This window comes from Pteropus medius, unplaced genomic scaffold (assembly GCF_902729225.1).
Source record: "Pteropus medius unplaced genomic scaffold, Ma_sr-lr_union100, whole genome shotgun sequence".
NCBI lineage: Eukaryota > Metazoa > Chordata > Mammalia > Chiroptera > Pteropodidae > Pteropus > Pteropus medius.
The window spans coordinates 17433973-17449410 of NW_024354499.1; the positions used below are offsets into that span (position 1 = coordinate 17433973).

General features: G+C 33.3%; 1 protein-coding gene and 1 pseudogene across 4 annotated transcripts in view; both read right to left on the reverse strand.

The window, feature by feature from the left end:
* Nucleotides 1–15438, reverse strand: part of CCDC138 (coiled-coil domain containing 138) — a 110788-nt gene that overhangs the window by 93520 nt on the left and 1830 nt on the right. For 3 of the 4 annotated variants that reach the window (XM_039852637.1, XM_039852634.1, XM_039852636.1), the window contains exons 3-7: nt 14527–14647; nt 12706–12830; nt 11442–11629; nt 4733–4891; nt 1392–1511 (exon numbers count right to left, since the gene is read on the reverse strand). In XM_039852637.1, the coding sequence (XP_039708571.1) occupies nt 1392–1511; nt 4733–4891; nt 11442–11629; nt 12706–12830; nt 14527–14647 (713 nt within the window). The remainder of the gene's footprint in view (nt 1–1391; nt 1512–4732; nt 4892–11441; nt 11630–12705; nt 12831–14526; nt 14648–15438) is intronic. The other variant, XM_039852635.1, reaches the window with a different exon arrangement.
* On the reverse strand, nt 4900–11435 carry LOC120594541 (ribosome biogenesis protein NSA2 homolog; annotated as a pseudogene).

Below are 15438 nucleotides of genomic sequence, written 5' to 3' on the forward strand. Positions count from 1 at the left end.
AACCACTGCCTGTTCTTAAAAATGAAGTCTTATTAAAACACACCCATGCTCACTCACTTATTGCCTACAGCTGCTTTCGCACTCAGATGGCAGAGCTAAATTATTGTGACAGAGACCATATGGCCCAGAGTCCAAAATATTTAATGTCTGCTCCTTAACAGAAAATATTTGCTGACTTTTTATCTATGCTAAACAAACCAACCATCAAAAACCATTCTTACACTTGGTAACAAAGAGTTTCTCCCAAGCTCTTTCAGTTTGGACACATTAGGCCATAAATCCAATTATCCACCGGTTCAATCACTTAATAATGCACAAAGCCACTCCGATCTCCACACACTCATACAAGCACATGTAAAATTATTAAGGATTATATTAACTTAAGAGATAGGAATGGGCAATGATGTACCTATGCTATCAATTAAAGAAACCCTTCTCTTTTTTGAGTCCGAAACTGAGACTGTGATAGGATAAAGTAATTTCTCTAGGGATAAAGTAAGCTTCCAGATAACAGTAAGTCTAAGTCAGATCCCAACTGTAGGGGGCAATAAATGAAGTCAGGGAAGACAAAGAATAAGACGAAGAGAGAAACAAGGTACCTAGCTGTCACTGTAAAGAAGAAAGGTTACAAGTAGTGACTACAGGAAATCAAGAACAGAAACAAAGAACACATAGCTAGCTAAGGAATTCCGGGAGGCAAATTACCTCTGAAAATCTGAGCTTAGTTTCATTTTAGTCCATAGTGTTCCAGCCCAATGCTTTAATTTTTAAAGTTTACCCCAATTTCTGCTCATCCACTTCTCCTTCCCACACAAATACACACATAATCATTCTCCTGTCCCTCTTCAACATATTCCTTCACTTTCACCTTTTTCAGTAAAAAAACTGGCAAAGTTAAAAGAAAAAGAAAAAAACTCAAAAATATTTGTTATACAACTTTACTATTAAATACTGAATATACTAAATTATCACACTTACATAAATAATTACAGTACAATATATGATACATGTGAAGCCTTCCTTCTAGTACAGTTCCTATCACATAATGGATACTCAGAAAATAAATGAATGTTAAATAAGCAGTGGTATTTAAGAGCAGTTAAAAGTCCCCAGGTCATCAGGTTTTTTTCTTTTGCTTATTTTTAAATCTAGTAATCACTTTTATATTTCAAAAAAATTTCAAACTGCCAAACTTCTCAGCTGGTTGCCAGAATAGATGATGAGAAATCAAAAGCTTAAGAATATATTTGGAAGTATTTTATAATATAGCTAACAAAGTTAACCAAAACTTTCTCTAGTCAGAATATGTTTTAAGACTGACTTAGAATTTGTTAAGTATATATAGTTCTAAGAATGTCTTATAAACTAATATATATTAAAATAGGTCTTACCTGTTTTTTTAAGTTATCATTCAATTCTTTCATTGCATCAAAAGAGGACCTTAGTCTCTTGCTTTCTTTATTCTTTTCCTTAAGAACTTCAGTTAAGTGCCCGACTTCTGCATCATGTTGCTAGGAGGAAAAAAAAAAATCAAATCTAAAAATTAAGTAAGGATTCCATGTCACTAATACTACTGAACATACATTAAAAATTGGAACTACCTGAATCAAAAGGACTTTAATTAGTGTATTTAAGCATACATGAGTAATATTGCAAATAATTCATAAAACTATACAATCAACCAAAGTAACAACAAAGCATTAAAAGCATTTGTTAAATATTTATTAAAACATATACAAATTAAGCAGCAATTAAGCTTCTGCTCAGAAAAATCCAGCACAGAAACTCAATGAAATAACTTCTATTTGACATCTGGGATAAAACAAAGAATTTCTGATCTTTTTTAAGAGACTAGTTATTCATAGCTTTATAGACTAAAATTTAAGGTTTAAGTTACCCTTGAGGAGTAAAAGAAATAGTCCACAGAAAGAACAAATTAATTTCTTGTTTTCATGAAGTAGCTAAAATTTGTTTACATCTCAAAAAATTTAAATATGTAATAAAATTTCTGAGCCAACTATTTGGTTCTCAATCAGTTTTATAAGTAATTCACATCAACCTTCCCTCTAATTTCATTTAAAGGAGACAGAATGTTTTCAATTTGAAGTATGAATACTTATAGTTTCTTTCACCTTTCACTCTCAATTTATTAGCAATGTATTAAAACAAGCAAGTTTATATAGGAAATCCAAAAATTGAGTCAATTTCCTTCCAAGTAATCCTATAGGTACCATTAAAATAAAGCAGTTATCTTTACTTAATAAAAATAGCAGACAGACAAATCTAAAGAGAAAAATCAATAAAAGTAGTAGAGAACTCTGAGAATCCAAATATTCCTTCTTTGAAACCCTGTTTAAAAATCCAATCATCTAGAAAAGTTAGTTTTATGTAATTTTATCATTACATTAAATGATTTTTAAATAACAGGCTATAGTAACAAACATGCTTCCTTTAAAAATCAGGTTAATACTCTCATTGTCCAAATTTGTCCACATCCAAAAGGTATTAAACATACAATATGAGTTCCACTTACTTATGGTAAGATAAGCCCACTACACCCAACTTCTTACTGATTACAACTAAAAACCTGAGACAAAACACAAAAACTGTGAAAAGTAAACAAAATCAGGGAAATGCAGAAAGAAAACTTGGAGAAGCACCCTCAAGGGAATGAAGTTTCCTGATTTCTCTTTTTTCTCTCCTGTTCTCTAGCAGTCTTGCCCTAGGGCAGGCCCCAGCCACTGAGAAGTGCAGCATCAGTGCAACACTTCTAAAACTCTGACATAAATTCTGCCTTTTGGGCTAAGAAAAAGGGGCCCCTGTGAGTCAAATAATGTGGGGAGAATTCAGAGAAGACAGACTCAGAAAGAGGATCCTTTCACTCTGGTGTTTAGGAACCTGTACAAATCTGAGTCACCCCTGATCTGCTTAGGCACAGACCAAAAGCTGCAGAGCAAAGGCAGAGTGACTGGATCTCAGCTTAAAAAACCACCCAAGTCTCAAGTTAATCCCATATCTGCAATGCTGGGAGCATGGAAAAGACCCACAACAAGCAGCATAGCAAAGGCTTTAAGAACTGAACTATAAGATTTAAACCATTGTCTGAGTCTCAGACTAACCCCTATGTGGCACATGCACAAGACAATTCCAAAGCAACACTACAAAGGCTTTGACAACTAAACTGAGATTGAGTCACTGCCCACAGGTGAGAAAGAACTTTGGCCTAAACTTAACTGGGCTGACTGCTTTAAAAAATAAAGAAACCCAACATTCTCTAGAAGATCATAACAGGATCCGGAATCTACACAACATAATATCTACAAGGTCTCCAATACGATCCAAAAGTCACTGGATATACAAAGAACCAGAAAAATGTGACTAAGTCTTCCAAGAAAAATGCCAATCCTTAGATGGTCCAGGTGTTAGATTTTTAAATATGTTCCATGAGGTAAGTATAAATGAATGCAAATAGAAAGACAGACATTCTCGTGAGAAAAATTAAAAATAGTTTTAAAAGAACATCACTGGAAATTTTAGAACTTTATCAAGAAATAAAAAATTCACCAGGTGAGCTCAATAGCAACATGGAAATGAAAGAAGAAAGTGAACGTAAAGACAGATAAACATCAAATCTTAAGAACATAGAAGAAAAAAAATGAGAGAATGGGAACAGAGCCTAAGAAATCTGTAAGGTAACAGTAAAAGACCTATGAGTCACTGGAAATCCAGAAGGAGAAGAGAAAGTAATTGGAACAGAAAAAATATCTGAAGAAACACTGACTGAAAACTTCCCAATATTGGTGAAAGACATAAATTTGCAAATTCAAGATGTTCAGTGAACCCCAAACAGGATAAACTCAAAGAAAAGCATGTGGAAATACGGCATAACTGAACTGCTGCAGAAAACCAAAGATAAAGTAAAATCATGTAATGATTCTGTTTACATGACATTCTGGGAAAGATAAAACTACAGGGGCAGAAAATAGATCAGTGGTTGCTAGAGGTTGAGGATGAGGGATAGGGTTAACTACAAAGGAACATAAAGAAACTTTCAGAATGCTGGAATTATTATTCCTTATGGTGGTGATTACAGACTGTATATGCATTTTTCAAAACAATGAATTTTACTCTATGTAAGTTATACATACAGTAATAGATCTCTTGATATGAAATAAAGATATAATTTAATATTCTTCATACAAATATTTAATCTGGATATAATCGTTAGGAAACAATCAGACAAATCTAGAATATGCCATACTCTACAAGACTGCTGGCCTAGAGTCTTCAAAGAAGTCACACCAAAAGACAAAAATAGTCAAGTTGACTACTCGATTTGAAGAGACCAAAAAAAAAAAAAAATCAAATATAATGCATGAATTATGCCTAGTTCCTTGATTAGAAAATAAAACAAAAAAGCAATAGAAGACATTGTTAGGACCAACTGGGAAAATTAATATGAACTGTATATTAAATTATTTAATTAGCATTAACTTCCTAATTTGATAATGGTATGGAGAACGTACTTAGGAGATAACATACTCCTAAAGATAAGTATAATATTAAGGAAGTATTTAGGGGTGCTGTGTCATGATTTTTGCAAGTTATTTTCAAATGGTCCAGGAAAAAAATGTGTATATGTGCATGAAAGCAAATGTGGCAAAATGCTAATAATTAGTGAATCTAAATTAAGAAGAAAAAGAGAAACTCAAATCAAATGCTATATAGTTACCTCCTTGATAATCTGAAATCTTGTAAGAACTTCTTCTTCGACACCTTTAATTTTAGTCAAAGCCATTTCATGCCTGGACAGCAGTTGTTCTCTTTCAACTAAAAAATGTTCTCGCCTTTGAAGTTCTTCAGCAAATTCCTGTTGTGCTGCAGTTTCACACTGTATCAAATGTCAGATTTAAGTGTTTTTAAAAGTACATCCACAAATGCCACAAATTATATTTTTATTTACTGAAAACGTAGCTTAATCAAATAGTATTTAGGACTACATGGATACGAAGAAAAATCTGGATTACAGTTCTAGCTAGACTAGTACAGCAAGTAAACTTGTACAGAAATTCTAACTTGCTGCAAAATAACGTGATACTATAGTGAAATTCTACTATAACTGAAGAGAATTTGGTGTCCAAAATGGATCAGTACTATACAGCAGAGGTTCCCACAGCAGGAGATGAGCGAGTGAGCCAGTGAGCAAAGCTTCATCTGTATTTGCAGTCGCTCCTCAGTGCCAGCAGCACAGCCTCAGCTCCACCTCAGATCATCAGGCATTAGAGTCTCATAGAAGCACCAGTCCCTGGTGCCAAAAAGGTTGGGGACTGCTGATGTACAGAATCAATTCCCTATCCAGCTTTACTTCATGCTCCACTTCAACTTAACAGTCCACTTTTACCTATACTCTCCCTTACCTCCTGGTGCATCTATCACCTTGGGCTGAAAGACCCCAGCCTTGCACTAAAGTACTAACCACCTTCCATGCCCCAATGCTACACTGCTAAATATTACTGGAGAAAAACCACACACCATATAAAGCAGTACCACTGTGAATTCACGGACTCAAACCTCTTAATGCAGTCCAGAAATCTTTGTATATATTGGCTCTCTATTTCCCATTCTCCACAGTGTCTATTTCAAATTTTCTCCACTCTTTAATTTGATCACATCACTTCCTATGCTATTTCGTGCAGACAGCCTTGTCTCTAACTTCACAGGAAAAATGGAAGACAGAAGGAAACATCAACCTGCCCTCAAGACATTTCTCCTTCACTCCCTATTACAAAGGTAGGCTCAGGATCTCATTGCTTTCTGCTTTCTTATGGTGACTGCTATGCTGACTATCCCTCTAATATTTTCAATCTCTTCCAACTCCTCTGAAATGAAATCTCGTGACCCTGCTCACTTATCTCCTCCCCTTCACAAATCTCTTTAAAACTTTGTCTACACTTGCTGAGCCTTCTTTATCTCAATCACTCGATTTACTTTAATCTGGCCTTAGCCCATGTCTGCCTATTGAAATGGCTTACTTATTAAAAAATCAGTCCTGATTTGATTGAGTCCCTCAACAGCATTTTATGGTGTACAACAGCAGGTATGTTATACACCTGTATGCCATTGTCCCTTTCTTCCAAATTAAAATATTTTCTCTTTCATTGGTTTCCATGACACCACATTCTCCCAGTTTTCTACTTCCCTCTCTGGCCATAGCTTCTCAATCTCCTTTGCAGGTTCTGCTTCCTCTACTGCCCTTTAATGACTAAGGTTCCTCAAGATTTGCCCTTAAGCCACTTACTTTCCCATTCCTCACACACTTTCTGCTTGCTTTCATATACTCAATGGCTAAAACAGCCATGCATGCGACAATTGCTTCTAACCTACAACAGCTCAGTTCTTTATCCCAAGCTCCAAACTCAAGTCCAAACTGCCTATTTAACATCTCCATCTATATGCTTTCAGGCAGCACAAAATAAACATGTCCAAAACTGAATTCAACTAGCCATTAGGAAATGCAAATCAAAACTACAATGATCAGTAATAAAAATAAAAATCCTGTGATTTGCAACAACATGGATAGACCTAGAGGCTACTAGACTAAGTGAAATAAGTCGAAGGCAAATACCACATGATTTCACTAATATGTAGAATTAAAAATCAAAAAACAAAATTAGACTTAGAAACAAAGAGGAAACTGGTTGCTGGGGGTAGGGGTAGTGGTGGTGGTGGTGTAGGGGTGAGGAGAGGGGTGGAAGGATGGGTAAGAAAGGTAAAGGGGAATATAGCTAATAATAGTGTGATAACTTTGTAGAGAATGGTTACTAGACTTAGTGTAGTAAACACACCATAAGGTATATAAATGTCAAATCACTATGTTGTACACCTGAAACTAATAAAATATTGTTTGCCAACTAAACTTAGAAAAAACCCCGCAATGGAGATAGCACTTCACAACCACTAAAATGGCTAGAATCAAAATAACAAGTGTTGTCAAGAATGAGGAGAAACTGAAATCCTCGTACACTGCTGGTGAGAATGTAAAATGGTGCTGTTACTTTGAGAAACAGTCTGACAGTTCTTCAAAAAGTTAAACATAGGGCTACCATATGACCCAGCAACTCCACTCCTAGGTATACACCCAAGAGCGATGAAAGCACATGTCCACGCATATGAAATACAAATGTTCAGAGCACCATTACTCATAATAGCCCAAAAGTGGAAACAACTAAAATGTCTATCAATTAATAAATAAAGAAAACGTGCTATATCCCTATAATGGAGTATTATGCAACAATAAAAAGTACTGATACCTGCTGCAACATGATGAACCTTGAAAGTATCATGTTAAAGAGGCCAGTTATGTCATGCATACTAAATACTGTAACATTCCATTTATATGAAAAGTCCAGAACAGGCAACTCTACAGGGACAGAAAGTAGATTAGTGGTTGCCTAGGGCTGAAGGGAGCTGGGGTGGACATGAGAGAGAGCTAATGGGTAGGGAGTTCCTTATTGGGATAATGAAAATATTCTAAAATTGGCTGTGACTTTTTGAATATACTAAAAATAAGTGAATTGTACACTTAAAAAAAAAAAAAAAAAGAGGCCCTTTCAATATGTGAGGACACAGCAAAAAGGTAGCTGTCTATGAACTAGGAATTGGGCTCTCACCGGACACTGAATCTGCCAGACCCCTGATTTTGGACTTCCCAGAAGCCAGAACTATTTGATGTGTTCTGTTTCTTGCAGTGCTTGCCAGGCCATTGGGAAGGTATATCATTTTTTCCTTTTTTCTGAGATGGATTAAGATTCAATAGGCCTTTCTTCTGATTATCAGATAAATAAGTTTCTATATTGGACCAGGCCTCCACTTGGAAACCCAGCAAGACATCTGCCTTCACTTGCCTCAGTTCCAGCAGTTTCTGAGGCAGATGTACAACCCTTGAAAGAGATGGATTCTAATACAATTATTGAAAGATCCCCCACAATTGGTCAATTGTTGGCAAATACTGGCTGGAATCCTTTTACTTAGCATATGATGAAAGCTAAAAAAATTTTTCATATGGTGCTGTTATCTAATTAACAAAGATCCACAAAACTCTGGTGAACTGAATCATAATTTCTGGACACAGGGCTGTTATCTCTTACACTTTCAGCAATCAGATTTGATATAAAAGTTGTTGGTCTTTTAACTCAAGGCCTTGGGTATGCTACCGCAGATTACTATCCTGGTTTGCTTGAAACATGGTTTTATCATTAGTGTCTGAATTCAGAGAGTTATATTAATGGATTTATTACTCAAAGGTAGAAAATGAGTATCAGTGAGATACCCATCAGATTATGGGAAAAAGAGAATTCCAGGTTGTTGCTGATGGGAACATAAATAAATAGGCACAACCACTCTGGAGAATGATTTGGTAGCACCTTGTTACTATTTCTTCTGATAAGTTAAGGGTACTTAAACAGAACTGTTTGTAAAAGATAGACTCCATCTTGTATATTTATAGAGAAATAAAAAAATAACAATAGTGGTTTATTTATAGGCTGGTATGCTATATGGCAGTTAAAATGAATTCACTAGATCGACATTTTCCAAATATATAACTCTCAAAAAACAAAATAATGAATAAAGCAAGAAAGTTACCAAAAGATTTCCACAATATATCATTACTTGTGTAAAATTTTAAAATGCTCAAAAGAATACATACATACATATGAACACATAAAAGTGATAAAACATGACAGAAAAGATCTACACCACTTTCAGGGGAGTATTTAATCCTGAGAAGATGAAGAGGAATGGGATGAGAGAAGGGTGTGTCAAATGTAACTGAAACACTTCCTTAGAAATATCAAATAGAAATATTAATGTTAGCATTATACAATGTGAACAATGGGTACACAGTTGATTTTATAATTGGTTTTTATATCGTATTTTATAAACTTTTAAAAACTAAAAGTGTTACCTAGTAAAACAATGAAAATGAAAAGATATTTATAATTCCTTCTTTCCTGCAAAAAGTTACAAATTAAAAAAACAGAATATTAATCCTCTCCTCCAGTTTTGTTCACTACCTCAACAAAAAAGCCCATTGGCCTAATGAATCTTTCATATTGATATGATTTTTGAGTAAAGCCGTCTCCAACAAAGCAGACTAGTAACCACCTTCTTCTATGCTTTCTTCTTTCTCTTTCCTGTTTGAACAACTTTTAATACCTCTCTTTCTCCATGGGCACAAACTTTGAGCAGAGAGACTTCCCATTTTCCAACTTTCTCTTTTCATTTTTGTTTAATCATATTGGAAAGCACTTTTGCTTGAGACAATCCCTCTCTGTCCAAGTACTGCTCTTTGTGGAATCTTTTCATCATTCTTTGGTTTGGTGTTTCCCTTTTCATGCATCTTGATAGGCTTTTTTATTTGTATTTTCTCATCACAGTGCTATTTATGGTAGAGCTTAGCTTTGAGATCTTTTCTGCCTTCTTTGAATGTTCATGAGTTTCTCTACCTCCTTCTCTTTTTCTCCTGATAATCCAATCTCATGATATAATCTCAAGATAATCCACAGTGCTTATGGTGTAACTCGATATAGTCGTTTTGTGGCATGGTTAAAGACACCGAGCTGCCGGGCACAGTCCCCTGGGCATGAGGCAGCTCTCAACTTTTGGGTCTCAGAGACCTGCAAGCCAACTCTACACAACTTGCGACAGGAAGTCAATTCTTTCTCCAAATTGTACAAACCAAAAATATGGGAATCATCTTAAATACCTTATTCTCCCTATACCACATCCAATTCATTATATCAAGTCTAGGAATGACAGAATAAAAAATAGTACATTAGGAAGATCCTTTGCTAATGCTTTATAAGATAAAAAGAAGCAGGGTTATAAGGATATATCTATCATCTATAGCAAACATACAGTCAATTTTACCTCTAAAATAAATCTCTATTCATTTCCATTTCTCTGTTACCACCCCAGTCCATGTTACAGTTATCTTTCACCTGCACTATTACAGTAAAATATTCTATTTGGTCTCTCAACTTCCACACCTGTCTCCCTCCAATCCATTTATTTAAGCACACATTAGATTATATAATTTCACTGCTTTAAAAATCCTGTTATCAAATACATTTTCCTTGAGTAAATATGTTATGCCTCAGGGCTTCTTATACTAGAATGTCTCAGTCTAGAATGTACTCCTTTTGCTGGATTAACCTGTACTCATCCTTTAGGGTTTAACTTAAATGTTACTTTCTCAGAAAAACCTTACCTAACCTCTCAATCTACCCCAATCAGGTGCTCATATTGTACCAATGTCATTTAAATTTATAAAATCGTAATTATACAAGTATTTACAATTTACTTCTAATAAGCTATACCAAGCAAGGACCATACATATTTTATTTACTTCTATATATTCCACACTGAGTATGTAAATGCATATTAACAGATATCCAAATATTGTTGAATGAATGAAATCACGTAGTATGACAAAAATGTACATACTTAATGATAATTAGCACAAAAGAACACAAAGTAATTTTGAGTCAGATTAAGCTACAGATTAAACCAGATTAATCCCTTGTGCTTCATTTTTTAAATTAAATATTTATATTTTTATTGTGTTTGCTACAGATGACAGATATATCCTTATAACTCTGGTTCTTATCTAATAAAGCATCAGCAAAGGATCTTCCTAATGTACTATTTTTTATTCTGTCACTCCTTTGCTGAAAAGCCTATGATAGCCAGCCTGCGCTTTCACTATTTTCTTCCCCAGACAGGCTAATAAATTTACAATCTGACAAATCACTCCTTTCTAAAAACCTCTCACTTCCAATTCCTTGTACCTGGAATGCCCTTCCCACTCCATTCTTTCTCTTTAAACTCTACCTCTTAGTCAAGTACCAAGCTAAGTCTCTCCCTGAACTTTTTCCCAGTGATTTTAGAACAAACTAATCCTTTCCTGAAATGCTATGGTAATTATAATCTAAATTATTTAGACAAAATGAGATATGCATTTTTAAAAAATGTTTATTTCATGTATATAGAAATATAACATGTGTGTATTACATATACTTTGCTTCCTTCTGTACTCCCACCTAGTGGACATTTGATAAATACATAAATTACATCCTTTAAAAACAAAAAAATCCCAAAGATAAAGGTGAGAGTTGACAAAGAATAAACATAAAACACAAGTTTAAAATCTAAAACTTAAACCTACACAAAAAAAATCAGTTTATATTTTTTCTCTCACCCATACGTTTTTCCCCTTCAATTGTTCCAATAAATTGGGTTTGTTCCCTTCCAATCTTACCTTGACACGCTTCATGAAAATAATCAAAATGAAATATCTTGTAGTATTCCAATTTTGTAAACGTGTGGTGCTTAGAAAATAAATAACTCTGCATTCTCTCAATCTAGTATTTAGTTCTTACCCGCAGTTTCTGATGTATTTGAAATAATTCATCATATATCTGATTGATCTGATGTGGAAGTAAACTCCGCTTGTTTGATGCTTTAGATTTTGGATAGGTGACAGGTTTCAAAGGCGAGTCACTTGCATCACTACAACATTCGATCCAATTTCTTGAATTTGAGGCTAAATAAGTTGGCTGGGCAACTGCTAAGAAAATAAATTTTTAATTATAAATTTTTAATTTACAATTTTAAATAGTCTCAGATAAAGTCATCTTCAGGAAGTTACTGAGTTATAGTACTGTTAAAAAGTTTCAAGCAATATATAGAGAAAAAATGATACAGCAAGGTGGTAAAATGCTAACATTTAGAAAATTTGGATGAAGACTATACAGAATTTTTTGTGTTCTTTTTGTAACTTTTCTCTAAGTCTGAAATTATTTTAAAGATTAAATGTGCATGTAAACACTCATGTATTAACTGTCTAGGCCAAGAAATGTAGTTAACCTCAGAAACCTGATCACATTCCCCCCATTCCCTAAACCAAATTAACCACTGACTTAAATATAATGTTAATCATTGTCAACCTCTTTTTAGTTTTTACTATCTATGTAAAAAAGAGCTTTATTTATTTTTTTTGCCTGTTTTTAAGGTTACATGTCTGTAATTATATAATCATGCAATTACATAATTTTTATATCCTCTTCCTTTAAATAATATGATCTTGTATTAGTGCCAGAATCTCAGTTCATAAATCTTCACTGCTGTATCTTATTTTATATCTTTATATACTAGGGGAAGAGATGCATAAGGCTATCAATGGGGAAATAGTGCTCTCAAAGTCTTGCAGCCAAAAGGGGCAGGATGCCATCTCTGATTGCCCCTTCTTTGAAATCCTAACACAGCCAGATACATAGAGACTAACTACTACTTTAGTGTCTAAGGAAACCATACCTTAAGTAATATGGAGTATATTCTTAAAATAATAAAGGATTAGTCAAATACACTCATTTCCTAACAAATAATGACATGAAAAAGAATTGAAGAAATTGTAAAAAGTACTCAACTTATTTTGATAAGTTCTGAAAATTCAGGACTACTACTAGAAAATAATGAAATTTATTTTTCTCTTCTTTAGTTTAAATAATAAACATAGTAATTAGCTCATGACTTACAAAAATTCAGAACACAGAAATAGAGATACCTGAGGACCAGTTTTATTACTATGGGGTAAGCTTTATGGTAGTATTCAAATGATTATTTTAAGGTGACTATTTCTTTTACCTTTTTCTATTTCTTTAAAAGACTGCTTAGTTATTTTGGAGCTATTAATTCTATGATCATTCTCAGTTAACTCTCCTGTTTCCTGTTGCTTCAAATCTTGAGAAGAATCCAGTTCATTGTCTAGGCTTTAAAAAAAATTCTATCACAGCATTCTAGAAGTTTACAATAGCATTTTTAAAAGATAAAACTGCTTTTCAAACATTAACAGCATCACGGTTGAGAAAAATGGAACAAGTAAACATTTTTTAAAATGCAAAAGTACAAATGTAAAAAGTAACAATCACTGATTTTGAAAACTTACTACAAGTACCTTCCTACATATACAAATGGGCTTAATTTAAAACTATATATACTTGTACAATGCTCTATAAATGCCAAACTCTTTCTTTTGAATCCTAAGACTTCTTTGAGGTAGTTATAATAGGTATTGTTATCTATAATTTTAGCTAAAAGAAATATTCTTTAACATGAGGAAACTGAACCCTAAATCATTTAAATAACTGACAGGTGACAAAACTACTAAAAGGTGGAGAACTAGAATCTCAGGTGTTCTCTCCAAAAAGATGATCTCAAAGTTGAAATTTCTCAAGCAATGCTGTTCAAAAGGAATAAAATGCAGGCCACATAAGGTAATTTAAAATTTTCTAATAGTCACATTAAAAAATAAAAAGGTGGTGAAATTTTAAAAATATATTATATTTAATCCGGTATATCTAAAAGATTATCATGTTTATAACCAATATAAAAAAATTCAGATATTTTATATTCTTTAATCTATTTTCAAAATCTGATGTGTATTTAACACTTACAACATACTTCAATTCAGACAAGCACCATTTCAAGTTCTCAGTAGTAACATGTGGCTACTGTGCTAATTCATTGGACAGTACTAATTCTAGACTAAATCAAAGCTAGAGATTGTGAAAACACTGTCCAATGTTATAAAAACCTTCATAGTCCAAAAGATTCAAATTATAATCTGAAATTATACCCAGATCATTCATTTATAAAAACAAAAAATTATAAGACAAGCAGTTAAATATAAGAAAATAATTTCTATGAATTCATAATTATCTTAAAGCAATTTTCACTTTCCTTATTCTATATTTAATCCGCCTCATGTCCAAATCTTGAATCCAGATCAACTAGGTTATACTTTGTGAGCGCCAAACAGTAACAAAGATGACAATAGCATATCTGAATGCTTTTCTAAGCACAGAACAGTTCTAAGCACCTTACTTGGATTAATTCATTTAAGTTGAGAATGAAGCATTTATATAAAAAATTCAAGCTCCTAAATATCAATTATTTTAGTAATATATAGATATTTTAGGCACAATTGTATTTTTTCTCTCCATAATTATCTCAGTATTTCATTTGTATATGTATGTACCTTTACGGTTTAACATTATTTCAAAATGTTTTCCTTGATACCCAGAGTACTTCTTTTTGCCACATATTTTTGGCATTTAATAGGATTCAATTTAGAATTTTATTTCACCTCAGCGTCCACTATTTTTATACTTGTTTTCACCCAGGGTAAAATCTCCTCTACAAAACTGTTAACCCCTCACAGCCCAGCACTATATCATACATATTTTGTAGTTACCATCTCCCCACACAGAATTCTTCAATTTCTCTCTCAACTACCTGAAATCCATTGCTTACCACACTACTAGACACACACTACTATCCAGCAAGCTCCAAACTGCTTATACTTCCTCTCATAGAAAAGCAAACACTAAATAATCCACCCTTTACCCCTTCGCAGCTTTTTGAGACACTGCAGAGATAGCAACCTAAGGTCTCGGGGCACTTTACCAGATCCCATTTAAGTACTTGAATGAGCTACAAAGAGGTGTAGTGGAATGCTTTCTTTCATCAGAATAACACCTTAATGAGGAACCAATTTTATCTCCAGATGAGTAGATATCCAAGTCACCTATTAATAAAAAAGAAAATAGAGAATACTTACTAAGATCAGATACTAATGATCTCATTCTAGGCTCCTTAAAGATAAGGCAGCAACACTATTTAAATGATTTCTTATTTTTATGTCTCCCCATTGCACATTTCTAGAAAACAGGCATCAAATATTATATTTTTACTATAGCACTTTACTGATTACAAAATGCTTTCATCCATTACTTTATTTAATCCTGGCAATCCTGTGAAGTAAGCAGAATAGGTACTTTTAACTTTAGTCTAATGGTTAGGAACCTAAGAACCAGAGAAGTTATGCAAATTTTTCCAAGTACACAAACAGCAAGTAGAAAGACTAAACATTAAACATTTTATTTTTAAATTTTATACATTTTATATATTAAATATTTGTTTAATAAACTGTTAGCTTCTATCTTAATTCAGTGGGGGGAAAAAAGGAAAAGATAGCTTCTCTGATAACTTATTTAAAAATACTTTTAAATGTATGCATCCTTCTCTAACACTCATTTTTTGGCCCTCAGAAATTTAATGAGCTATACTTTTTAGTTATATTTTGGAAATTATATAGTAAGGTTGGAAATTTTAGGGCAAGTTTCAAAACTAAAATACAATTTTAATTTATTTTTAAGATACTAGATTCAGTAATAACAAATATTTTTCATACTGAACAAGATTTCAAAATGAAATAAACTTGGGAAAAAAAGGAAATTCCCTAATCCACCATCTGATGAACCTTTAAAGATATTAACTACTGTTTTGTTGCAACCATCTCAAAGTTCAATGATTTTA